This window comes from Bipolaris sorokiniana (genome assembly GCF_000338995.1).
Source record: "Bipolaris sorokiniana ND90Pr unplaced genomic scaffold COCSAscaffold_16, whole genome shotgun sequence".
In the NCBI taxonomy this organism is placed as follows: Eukaryota; Fungi; Ascomycota; class Dothideomycetes; order Pleosporales; family Pleosporaceae; genus Bipolaris; species Bipolaris sorokiniana.
Window position 1 is genome coordinate 157,803 of NW_006911910.1, and position 11,832 is coordinate 169,634.

General features: G+C 48.5%; 5 protein-coding genes across 5 annotated transcripts; 1 reads left to right on the forward strand and 4 right to left on the reverse strand.

Moving 5' to 3' along the window:
• Window positions 1-335: 335 nt before the first annotated feature.
• Window positions 336-1,319, reverse strand: COCSADRAFT_347104 (uncharacterized protein). The gene has a single exon (XM_007706399.1). The coding sequence runs from the start codon at window positions 1,128-1,130 to the stop codon at window positions 483-485; it is 648 nt and encodes a 215-aa protein (XP_007704589.1). The 5' UTR covers window positions 1,131-1,319; the 3' UTR covers window positions 336-482.
• A 422-nt stretch (window positions 1,320-1,741) lies between these two features.
• COCSADRAFT_251353 (uncharacterized protein) lies at window positions 1,742-4,438 on the forward strand. Its single transcript, XM_007706400.1, has 5 exons — window positions 1,742-2,006; window positions 2,084-2,410; window positions 2,467-2,910; window positions 2,968-3,218; window positions 3,299-4,438. Exons 1-5 carry the CDS (start codon window positions 1,801-1,803, stop codon window positions 4,354-4,356), a joined length of 2,286 nt encoding a protein of 761 aa, XP_007704590.1. The 5' UTR covers window positions 1,742-1,800; the 3' UTR covers window positions 4,357-4,438.
• A 612-nt stretch (window positions 4,439-5,050) lies between these two features.
• Window positions 5,051-6,673, reverse strand: COCSADRAFT_100910 (uncharacterized protein; the record flags this gene model as incomplete). Its single annotated transcript, XM_007706401.1, has 2 exons — window positions 5,051-6,418; window positions 6,476-6,673. 2 exons carry the CDS (start codon window positions 6,671-6,673, stop codon window positions 5,051-5,053), a joined length of 1,566 nt encoding a protein of 521 aa, XP_007704591.1.
• Window positions 6,674-7,459: 786 nt separating this feature from the next.
• Window positions 7,460-7,924, reverse strand: COCSADRAFT_30352 (uncharacterized protein; the record flags this gene model as incomplete). Its single annotated transcript, XM_007706261.1, has 2 exons — window positions 7,460-7,567; window positions 7,724-7,924. The coding sequence occupies 2 exons, from the start codon at window positions 7,922-7,924 to the stop codon at window positions 7,460-7,462; spliced, it is 309 nt and encodes a 102-aa protein (XP_007704451.1).
• A 931-nt stretch (window positions 7,925-8,855) lies between these two features.
• Window positions 8,856-9,617, reverse strand: COCSADRAFT_100621 (uncharacterized protein; the record flags this gene model as incomplete). The annotated part of the gene is made up of 3 exons (XM_007706402.1): window positions 8,856-9,451; window positions 9,501-9,519; window positions 9,567-9,617. The coding sequence occupies 3 exons, from the start codon at window positions 9,615-9,617 to the stop codon at window positions 8,856-8,858; spliced, it is 666 nt and encodes a 221-aa protein (XP_007704592.1).
• Window positions 9,618-11,832: the final 2,215 nt, after the last annotated feature.

Genomic DNA, 11,832 nt, shown 5'->3' on the forward strand with positions numbered 1-11,832 from the left:
TGCCATTTAGAACTTCTTAGCCATTTATCCTTATAACTAAATTACCATCACTACACTTTCAGAAGAACTAATATTTCCCTCACTGGAACGTCTACGCAAAAAATAAGACTTTAATAGTTCATGCTTATCACTACCGGTTCTTATTTACAGTTTTTCTTACCAACAGTTCATTTTATATGTCGACTCGCTGATACAAATACTCTTTTTTTTCCCAATTTACTTTTACTATGTTACTTTCTCTTCCTAAAAGTATGGGCTTTAGGAAGAACGTAGTAAAATAATTATCTCTATATGTTGCGTTTTGAGTAAGCTATAGTAGCGTGTAGATATTAGTTCAAAATCTTTGACTGCTGCGCTAAAGTACCCAAAAAGATATGCAACAAGATACATGCGTGGCCTGCTGGATATCAAGCACATGATGAATGTTCATGACTGCAATGATCCTTGGATCCTGACTGCCCTACAATTGCGCCCTCACACCTTCAGGCAAAGCCTCGGGCAACCCACTCGTCGGCTTCCAATACCTCGGCTTGCATGGGAAACACTTTCTCCATCAGCAGCTTGTGTACATCTTCGTCCTTGTCCAAACACAAGTCCTTGATCACAGTAAGCTTGTAGTCCAGATCGGCAGCCTCGCGGACAGTTGACAACACAGCGCCCGCAGTAGCGACACCGCACATCACAAGATGGCTCACTCCGCGCCCGCGCAGGACAGTGGCTAGGTCCGTTCCAGACAAGGCGGAGACGCGACGCTTGGTAACGAAGACATCGTCTTGGCTTGCATGGCCAGAAGCCCCAGCTCCCTCTGGCTTGGACGGAAGTGTAAGCTCGTTAAAGAGGGCGACGGACTGGTCACCCTCGACAAAGACGTTGGCAGGCACGTTTCTGAGCCGTTCACCCATGCTGCTCGTTGGGTTGAGCTCTGGTCGGCCGGGCCGGAAAGCAACGTTCACATGTACAATAGCGATGGGTGGCTTGTTGCAGGACTTATTGGCGGAGCGCACGGCTTCGAGCAGCTTGGATGCTTGGCTAATGTATGCTGGTGTCTTGTCTGGGAAATTGTCCATCATGATGCCCTTTTGTATGTCGAGCAGGATGAGGGCGGTGTTGGTGGTTGAAAAGGAAGCCATGATGGGAAGTGCTTAGTGGAAAATGATGTGGCACCAAAACTGCAGACTGATGGTGTTGTGGGTGCGTGTGGAACCAGGAGGATGTGAAAAGTCAATGGAATATAATTTACGGGGTGTAGTCTTGCGTTTTACTTGCGCAGTGTCCTCTGGTGAGGCACGACATGATGGGGTTAAGGGCGGAGTCTGGGGCACAGTGTTCGGAGCCGACTCGGCTGACGGGTAGTTGACGATCATGGTGCGCCTAAGTAATACTTATCCCCCGGGATTAGGGCCATGAAGAATACTCAACGGAAAACAAGACCATCTGGCGTGTGCAGCGGAACCATATATAACGACACTGGTGGTTATATATCTGGGAATGATGAATGTCGTCAACTATACATATATAGGAGAGCAAGTAGGCGTTAGAAGAGGGCAGATATAGATGATGCATGTATCTAAACATGAGATCATCATCAAGAACATAGAAACATGGAGCACTATGCATACTTTGCATCATTGTACGTATGTTGCCAGAGGCTTTACTGTTGGATGCCGGCATTCAGTGCGGAGTTATGAGGACCCACATTAACTCAGCCGTCAGCCGAGCCGAGAAGCTCTCAGCCGACGACACCTCTTGTAAACACACCCATATGCGCGCGCATACTGATTTCTAGCCCCGACTCAGTGAATGATAGCGGCGGCCATGGCAGAGGGCGCAAGTAGTTCGCCCGGCCGGAGTACGCGCATGTCGCGCAATGCGGCTTGCACCCACTGCCGTACCTCCAAGGTGCGCTGCAACCCCAGCTCCATCGCCGGCCGGCCATGTCAGCGCTGCACGAAGCTCAACCTCTCATGTGTCGTCAATCCCACATGCCGCCGCATCACACGCAAGAGGTTAGTTCTTTTCTTGTCTAAAGGATACTTTGTCCATGTTAGATGTGGTCTAATCAACTGACATGGCACCTTGACAGCCAACTTGATCAGCTTGCCCGCGAGGTGCAAGCCATCAGGGAGACCGTGGTGGTAACAGACAGCAACCATAGACAGCCAGCACTTCAGACACCATCAAGCCCGGGCACCTGGTCACCGAGAGTACAGGATACCAATGAGGCTTCGTTGTCCAGTGTTACACCAGCTTTCTCTGCCACTGCATCAGAGCACAATAGTCGTCGCGATGACAACGCTGTCGACGTCCTCGACGACGATGTACGAGTCATCTCGACAGCAGTGCCCAGTCTACACAGAGCGCTCGACTCACAGCCCTTTACCGGGCCAGAGATTGATGAGCATTTCAATGTGTACGCATGTCTCGTCATGTTACGTTGCTGTGAACAGGACTAATCATGGCATGCAGCTACTTTCGCTATTTCCATCCCCACTTCCCCATCCTCAGCCAACGCGACCCAAACAAGTGCTATGACACGAGCCCCTTTCTATTCTGGGTCATCGTTCTCATCTCTTGCCGCCGTCAGCCCACACACACCAACTCTGCTACGACCCGCCTTCTCACAGAGCACGTGAAGCACGAGACTGATGCCGCTGTCCCCAAGGTGCCTCAGCCTCTCGCCCAATTGCACGCCATACTCCTTGTTGCCGCCTGGGGGTTGTATCCGGGTGTTCGTTTCATCAATGATCCAGCCTACTGGCTGAGTGGCATTGCTATCAACTCGTGCCTGCTGCTTGGCTTCAACACGGCTTCCGGCAGGCACCCGGAGTATAGTCATGTTACTCTTGCCACCACTTCATCCAGTATCGAAGCTGCTGTCACATGGGCAGCGTCTAGTATCTTGAATCGAAGGTATATGCCAAGTCTGCGTTACCAATAAGACTCTTTTTAGCCGACTAACCTTGGCAGATTGTCAACCAACCTTGGCCTCCCATGCACGGCTCCAACGAACAAGGCCACGATGAACATGATCCATGAAGAGGCTAGCATTCTGCCCGTCAACTTTCTCGTACAGCTCGAATGCCAGGTCTTCATGGACAGAATTAATAAGACGCTAGGCTCTTCTCTTGAAGAGTCCAACGGAGTGCCACGTGAGTTAGTCCGCATTTTCGAAGATGAATGGGCCGTAGCTCGAGCACGAATCATCGCCAAACACACGGGTAAGCAATTCTGTTCCTTGGTGCTCATTCCCTTTTTGTCCTTTTACAGTGTCATGTAGCTGACTACCTACGGCATGCAGATCCAGTATTATCCCTCCACACTCTATTTGTTCTTCTCGAGGTCCAGATGTACTATTTCCTCCTGATGCCAACCCAAAACAGTCAATCATCCACCGTCGTTGGCTCACTCAGCGGTCGAGATAATCTACCTCCCTCCACCGAAGCTGACATCCTGCGATGCTACACTACGGCGTCAGCCGTTATTACTAGAGCAATAGACCTCGACGAGACGACAAATTTCCTGCACTACCTTCCGCACTACACCGTCCGCCCCATTGCACATGCCATCACCGTCATCTTCCGCGTCATCCGCTCCGACCTGCCTCTCAGACACTTGCAGATCGTCGTCCCCGAGGAAGCCGCCAAGTTATCCGCTCATTCAATCACAGTCTTGCGCCGCGTCTCAGCCGTCGAAGGGGATCTGGCTTGGCGGCTCGCGCGGTGCGTCGAGTTGTGGGACGTGACAAGCGCACCGTACTTCGCCGCCGCCGCCGCTGCTGCCAATCCTTCCAATGCAGCAACGGGCAACGACAACGAGAACAACAACAATAGCGACCCAGCTGCCTCAGCTGGAGCTGGTCTAGACTATGAACCTGTTCTCGTCGAGATGTTCCGCCAGCGCATGATAGCAGCCTTAGGGTGGGATTTTATGATCCGCTGGAAAAGCAAGCACGGCCCCGTGTATATGGGACCGTATAAGCCACAGCCTCAGACGCAAAATCTGGGAATACAGGTCGGTGCGGGCGAGGCTGGTAGTCACAACCAGCAGGCGCCATCGGCAAGCTCTACCGGAACTAGTGGTCCTGTCAACAACAGGTGCCAGGGTACGTCTAGCGGTCCTGACGGTGGTCCTACTAGGTTCCAAGCAGTCCAGCAGGACCAGCAGCGTTTTCAGTCACAGCAACAGCAACAGCACCAGACCGGCGTGCCAGCGAATGTCAGTGGCGCAACGGTGCCGCCAGGCGAGACGGAGCCCTCTCTCCCTTCTACCGGAACCATGGGTATGGACTCTCTGCTTGGAACTGACTGGGGATTTCTTGACGACTTCATTTGCGGGTTCGATAGTCAGGATTTGTAATCCGACTTCTTCAAAAGCGGTGAATCCAACCATTCGCCAAAGTCTAACAGTACAGCGCCACCGAAGGGCTCACCATCAGAGATGCACACAGCCATGTCATTAATCAGTGTGGCTTCCGACACAGACTTTGTGACATTAGAATACTTATCACGGGTGAGTTCTTATTACAGAAGTGGCGTCAAATTGTCTATCGGATCCCAGCATTCCTTTGAGATTGCCGGATCCTTTATGTAGCGACGCTCACCTTTGTGCATCTGACTGGCAGACATGTGGGGCGGGGAATTATATTCTAAGCTAGACCTCCAGTCAGCAGCCTCGGTATTGTAAGACGGGTCGGCCCGCAATAAAGTTTGTTGGATTTGGGAGCCGGGATGCTGCATGCCAATCAGGGAGGGGGGAAGTTCATCCGCGCCTTGGCCATGCACTGGCCTACTGTGGGAGATTGCGATATATCTCACCGAGACCGAAGGAGCGTGTTGCGGGAAATCATGCAGTTTGTATGAGTGGTTGGGCAAAACGACGAGAACAATGAGCAGAGTCACGACAGCACAAAACTTGATATAGGTCAAGCAGGTGGCAGACAGGATAAGCCTGGATGTGAATCTGACTATTTCTTCGGTCTACCAGCGCTATAGCCAATGACTTATGTCCAAAATTGAATGCAAATGTTGGTTCAGTCTGTGTGCATCGCAATTCAGAAACTTTTTTCTTCACTTTCCTGGACAGCCCTCTCCCTTTTGGTCTTTTCCAAAGCCTCAGCCCGCTGCTTCCTCTTCTCCTCCCGCCCCTTCCGCCACCCCATACTCTTCTTCAACAACGTCCAAAGAGTCAGCGGAGACGCAACCATACTAATCCCCGCGAGAATTGTGAAAGCCCATCCACTGCCCACTCCGTCAATCATGGGCTGAATGGCGGCACTCGCGCCAGCACCCACCAGGCAGCGCGTGAAGTTATTACTCGCAGTCGCCGCGCTGGCAGCCGTGGGGTTCATGTCCACTATGAGCGTGCTGACGACGTTGCTGAACCCAGTCAACCCTAAGCCTGCAAGGAACAGCATCACGCAAGGAACGGCGAGGTGCGTCCGAGCGTGGAGAACCCAGCCCCAGACCAGGACCACGCAGGTACCCAAAATGAGGGCAGGAACACCAACCTCGAGACGTGCGCGCTCGATCGGAAACGAAGAGAGGTCCTGTTGCCTTTTACGCTCATAAGGGAGGCCGAGCAGGTTGCAGTGTCGCCGGAAATTCCAGTCCAGGCTGCGCCCAGCAACCTGCGAGCCCACTATCGTGCCTAGGCCGAGCGGGAGGTAGATGAGCCCTGTCTGGAGGTCGGTCAGGTGGTAGATCGAGGTGAACTGGGCGGGGATTGAGGTCATGATGCAGTAAAAGTTTGCGAAGATGAGGCTGCTGTAGAGCAGCAGGAAGGCCATATTCGGCCGTAGGAGCAGCATCAGAGCGTGTAAGGCCTTGAACTTGTGCTTTGTGACGGCTTGCTGCCCAGAGGGCGATGGCCCGGTAACTGAGTGCTCTCCATCCTGTCCATTGATTTGCACCTGTTGTTTGCGACTCGATCTGGTCGCCAGCACGTCCTTGCCAACCCACCAAAGCGGCCTGTGGGCGATATGCTTGGGCCGAACAGACCCGTCACCCACGATCCCGCGGCATGTCTCGGGCATCCACACCACAAAGACGACAGCCAACGTCCCGCACATGATGGTCAGGATCCAGAATATCCACCGCCACCCGAGATACTGTGCCAGTGTGCCGCCCAGAACAGGGCCCAGCGAGGGCCCCAGCAACACAGGCGTCGACATGTAGCTCACGTATCTGCCGCGTTCGGCGGACGTGATGATGTCGGACACGACACCCTGCGCCAGGGCCACAGTCGTACTGGAGCCTGCAGATTGCAGCATGCGCAGGACGAGCAATGCCGGGTAGTTGGGTGCGAGGGCGCACCCGATATTAGCTGCCATGTACACAACGAAACAAAACATGTAGGCTGGTCGCCGGCCTGCTGAGTCGGCATAGGCGCCAACGAACATTGGAGTGATGCCCTGAAATATCTTTTGCCTATAAATTAGCAGGGGACTATGTATCTAGAGCAAAATAGGTGAACTGACCATGTAAGTTGTAACCGTCAGGTTAATAGCGGAATATGAGACACCGAACTCTTTGGCGATGGCGGGCAGTGCTGGTAGATAGACCGAAGCTGTCAAAGGCGAGAAGAAGGCTGCGGTGGCTGCGGCCATGACGATGCCGAGCTTTTGACGATGGGTGAAGATTGAGAATGGTTTGCTCCGAGTCTCGACTTTTGACATGGCGTTCGCATTGGCTTCGAGATCTCTTTGTTGCTGACCTCCATTTTCGGTGTTCGAGTGTGCGTCTTCAAGGTCACGATCTGGTGGTGGCGTAGGTTCGGTTTTGGTGTGTGTGGTTGCTGATTCGATGCTTGCTCTCAGTACTAGATGACTGCGAGGTCGCACTGCGTCTGGTGGTTGTGTCATAGTAGCTACGCGTGTAGAATCGAGCTTGCTTGCAATGGCTTCTCCAAGATGCAGCGATTTGCTTCTGGAGCGGCGCCATTTAGGCATTCAAGTAGCATCTCGATGTCGAGCTTGGCGGGCAAAAAGATCATGATGCGGCTGTTGTTCACGGTGCAGCGTCGGAAGCGAGATCGGCTGAGAGTGCCACATTTCGGCTCAGTGAACCGAGGAGGTAACACTGATGCTGGACTTGTCGGCTCATGGTGCTAACTGCGGACTTAGGAATCGTGGATTTCAGTGACCGACGAAAATCGTGTTTTTTTATAGAGTGATATTTTCTGATTTACTAATAGCTAAAAATGATTCGAGTTTGTAAGAAAATGTAATAGCTTGCAATAAGAAGCATTCAAGAGAGCATTCTTATAGCTAAAAATTATTACTGGATACCTTGAAAAGATTAAGAAGTTTAATGAAAGACATATAGCTTTTTTCTATACTATAGATTCAAACTATCTTCTATACGACTTCTACAAGTCTTCTACATAGCAGGACCTACGCAGATGTTGTAGCCACAGCTCCGCATGACTTGACCTCAACTGGCACTAATTTCGAGCGCAAAGTTTACGGAAAGGTCGACACTATTTCGAAAACAGTTTTGGGAACCTCTAGCATAGCCGCTAGTAATGCCCTGCGTAAAGATTCCTTCTGTACAGGTTTTGGGTATTTCGTCTACACCATTAGATGCAACATATCTTCATAGTCCCTCTACCATAGCTGCTCTAGGCTGTAACCCCTGAAAAGAAATAAATCTCTTTCTCCATCTCTGGAACCTCTTAGCACTTGGATGATGAGAGGGGTGTCGAATTTCTATTACGCAAAACTTACACCTGTTTCCATCACTGTTGTATTGAAGAGGCCGGGGTCATGCACTCTCAACCCACTGCCTGCTTTATCTGCTCTATTCCCACTAGATTGGGGAGCTTTGATATCTTTGAAAGCTGTTGCAATGACCGAGATTCGCTGTATTGGGGCCCTATATTCTTGAGTAGTGCGGGAATCTTTCACTAAAAGGAAGCCGTTGGACATCTTGAAGATGGCGATTCAGAGATAGTGATTCAAGAACTTTTTTTTTCGAACCAAAAACTAAACAGCTAAGGTGAGCTTGATGTATAAATCATGAATCGTTGGTGCAGATAATGTTTGTGGCTAACATGTATCACATTGATGTGAAGGATATTTAGTTCGCTGAATAGCCCGGACACCGGACTCCTTCTCTCAAATCATGTGTGGAGACAATAACAAGACTTGGCATTACTCTACTACCTAGGTAATTAATTATGTACAAAATTTTGGGAAATTTTGGCACGCTAGTAGCTTAGCATCTAAAATATCCCTCCTGTTTTGTAATTTCCTCAACTTGGAAGCTTCTTAGGCACTGAGACTCACTATTAAGCATGATGTCGCGGTATATACCTTGATCTTGACCAAAGCGCAAAGCTAAACCTTTGCTTCTATAGATAATCACTAACTTGAAATGTTTTATGTGTTCATACATGGTCGAACTGTGTTCATGCAATCAAGCAAATGGTAAATTGGTGGTTCTTAGCAATAAATTCCCGGCATATTGTAAACCGCCGGCATTGATTTAATTTTTCTCTCCCTTCTACTATCAGGGCAGTACGTAACACGCAAACGGAGTTAAAACAAGATACTCTTCTCACTATAATCACATGGATCGAGTTATAAGCAAAATTGATGATAAGAAGATCCTGTACAAATGATATTGCAACCTGCTCGTGTCTGAGTACATGGCTGGACGTAGGATTATGACAAATAGGTTACATTTGCTATCATAATACTAGAAAAGGAAATCTCGTTAAAAAAAATTCCTCAAATTACAAGAGGAATATCAGAATATGATGAATGGCATAGGAATATGACACAAATGGCCCGAGCTCGTGTAACATTGATGTTGTAGAAACGCCGAACTAGAATTACTAATTTATCCTAGTTTATGCTATTGGAACATGATTTCGCGGCTCAATCTCCTAATCGCAGCCGCAATTTTTGCTACGAATTTTGGCTCCTTGGGTATCTCATGCCCCCTGTCATTCTGTATCAAGGTCGCATTCTTATCCTCGCAGATCTGATGCAGCTTGAGAGAATGCTCGTAAATAAAGTCTTTCCTCCCGACTACATGGAGCGTGGGAACGGTTATCCTGCCCTTAAGATTTTTCTCAGAAATGAAGTCTCCATTCCTACTGATCACGAACGTAGAAAAGCGGTTCAAGATTATTGCGCATTTGAATGGTGGAGCCTCGTATGGGTGGCGCGTTGACCACTGAGCGAGCAACCCACATGCGAGGGTGCCGCCATGCGAAAAACCGATCACTGCATCGAAAGGCCCTTCTGTCTCAATCAAATCCAAATGTTGATCGTATGCTTCTTCTACAGTAATGCCATCGTCTTCTGATGGCCGCGGCCAGTTATAGTAGGAGTAGTATGGGCCTTTGAAAAAATCCTCAACTTTAGGCCCAGGGCCAGAGTCAACAACCCTTTCGGTAAAATGGAAAGTCGCAGTATGATCTGATTCCAGATCACGAATCAAAGATCCTTAGTGGAATTGTTAGAATATGATGGTTCAAAGGCAGGGAAGTATTACGAAGTTGGAACTGAAGGATCTTAACCTCTGTTAGTATGATCTCACTGGCATTTTGTATTGAACAACCTTTGTATTTGTCCCTGCACCACTGAGGTAAAGGCCTCTTAATTGCGGCATGTTGGTGGGGAATTGGAATTTGATCGACGGATTTCTTAGGTATAAGTTGCGTGGGCAAAATGAAAGCGCAAGATCTTATGCATGTACTTATATGAGAGATTTCTTGCAGCTTAAATGGAATCAATGACTGGACAGGCAGTGATAATTTCATTTATCTATTGATTTGTTGATGTCGCAGTTTGTATATCCGGATTTTGTAGTAATAAGTTACCGGGTTGAATTAGATGTGCCGGGACAACCGAGTGGTAGCGTTTATTGCTGTGACTACCAGCTGGAGGTAAAACTCGATTTGGCGACTCCTAGTTATTATTCGTCTAGCTAAACCTCGTGACTCAATCAATGCAAGTCTGCTCAAGGAACAATGATATTCAACAGTCTATTCTACACTCGATACGGAATTGAGATTTAATTCATCTTTACATTGTCACAAGTGCATAACCTCTTGTGTTGCCTTGCATGGGGCGTGACTAAGGCTTGTTGTGGTAACGACTCTGGTCGTGCTAGCCTCGCCAGGCCTCTCGAGAGAAAGCCAGTTTGCCGCAACAAGGCTTCCGAGTCCGACAATGTCCGTAAAATATGTAATTTCAAACCCAGACCTAGCAGCTACGAACACGGGAAATACAGTTTCGTAACATTTCGGGGAGACATATTTCGGAGGCTGTTCGAAAAGCAAGAATATTTAACGATGGTTTTCTCCCTGGAGAGGTTGTGAGCCAATATATTGGGCACCATCCTTTGTAGGTATTACAAAATCGCCAGTAGCTTTGGATACGTGACAGTTTGGTTGGTACCAATGGAGAATGGTTGTGGCATTGTAATTGTGGACGACGTCGGGGTCAATCAGGAAGACGATATGATTGGAATCTGGTTGAAGAAGCGTGTGTCTCAAGACTGGCTGTTTTATGACATATGTTTTTTGAGTTTATTAGCCGTTTCTTATAAGTTTGTGGGGGTTTCAGACCTATTTGATGCAAACTTTCACCTAGACGGACATGCTGATTATTTGAATAGGTCACATCGAGTGATTTTGTGCATGAAGGGGAAAATCCAGGCGGGATTTGAGCAACTGAAAATATTGGCAATAGGTAGAAAAATATCCTTGTGATGGGTGATATCGTATTGAATGCACCAAAGTGCCCAAGATTCGTGCCTGTTTTTCGACAAATTTGACTAATCAAGACTTTTCCGGGAATCAATGTTATACTTCTTGATCAGTAGAATAGTAAATCGGTATCTCTCACGGATTCTGGATCCTACAAAAGATAAAAGATCGCTTAGCTTTATTGAAAAGGATTTTCCAGTTGAGATCCCAACTAGTCGCTGCATCATCGAAAAAGACTATTCACAATGATTATTCATCCTCCAAAATGGGTTCCCCAAATACCGTCGATACCAGACTCGACTCTAATTCTTGATTTCCTGCTTCAAGAAAATTTTGGGCGCCCTAAGCTATCTCAGCCCCATTCATCCTTTGTTTGTGGGATCTCAGGAAGAGAATATAGCGTACCTGAAGTCAGTGAACGGATGACATCAATCGCAAAAGGTCTCTTAAAGAACCTTCAATGGGAAATTAATTCTGAGACACAATGGGAAAAAGTAGTAGGAGTTTTCGCTTTCAATAGTGTAAGAAAGTCCGAACATGTAAACCGGAAAACTGATACTAAAGTGGTCTGTTTTGTCAGATTGGTACTCTTTCAGTCGCATGGGCGGTGCAGCGTCTGAACAGCATTGTCACCCTGGTCAATGCCATGAATACCGCTGAGGAGCTCACTTCCCAACTACGCTCTGCTGGTGCAAAAGCACTTTTCACTTGTGCTTCGCTGTTATCTCCTGCAATAAAGGCTGCAGATATTGTTGGAATCCCACGTCAGCATATCTTTTTGCTGGAACTAGCAACTGACCAGCCAAATCATGGTTCAAAACAGCGTCAAAACTGGCTGCCGGAGGTCAGAGCCTCCCTCCACAAGAGCCAATTGGGTGGTCACCCGGCCAAGCAAAAATGCAAGTAGCGTTCCTTTGCTACTCGAGCGGCACATCTGGAACATCTGGAACATCTAAAGGCGTTCTCATTTCTCACTATAATGTAATCTCCACCATCATCCAGATGCACACCATGGAGCACAGTGTACGAAAGGAACGGCTGCATTTAGCTCGCAGCACAGATTTAGATATCAGCATTTGTGTTCTACCGCTGAGCCATATCTACGCATTGGTT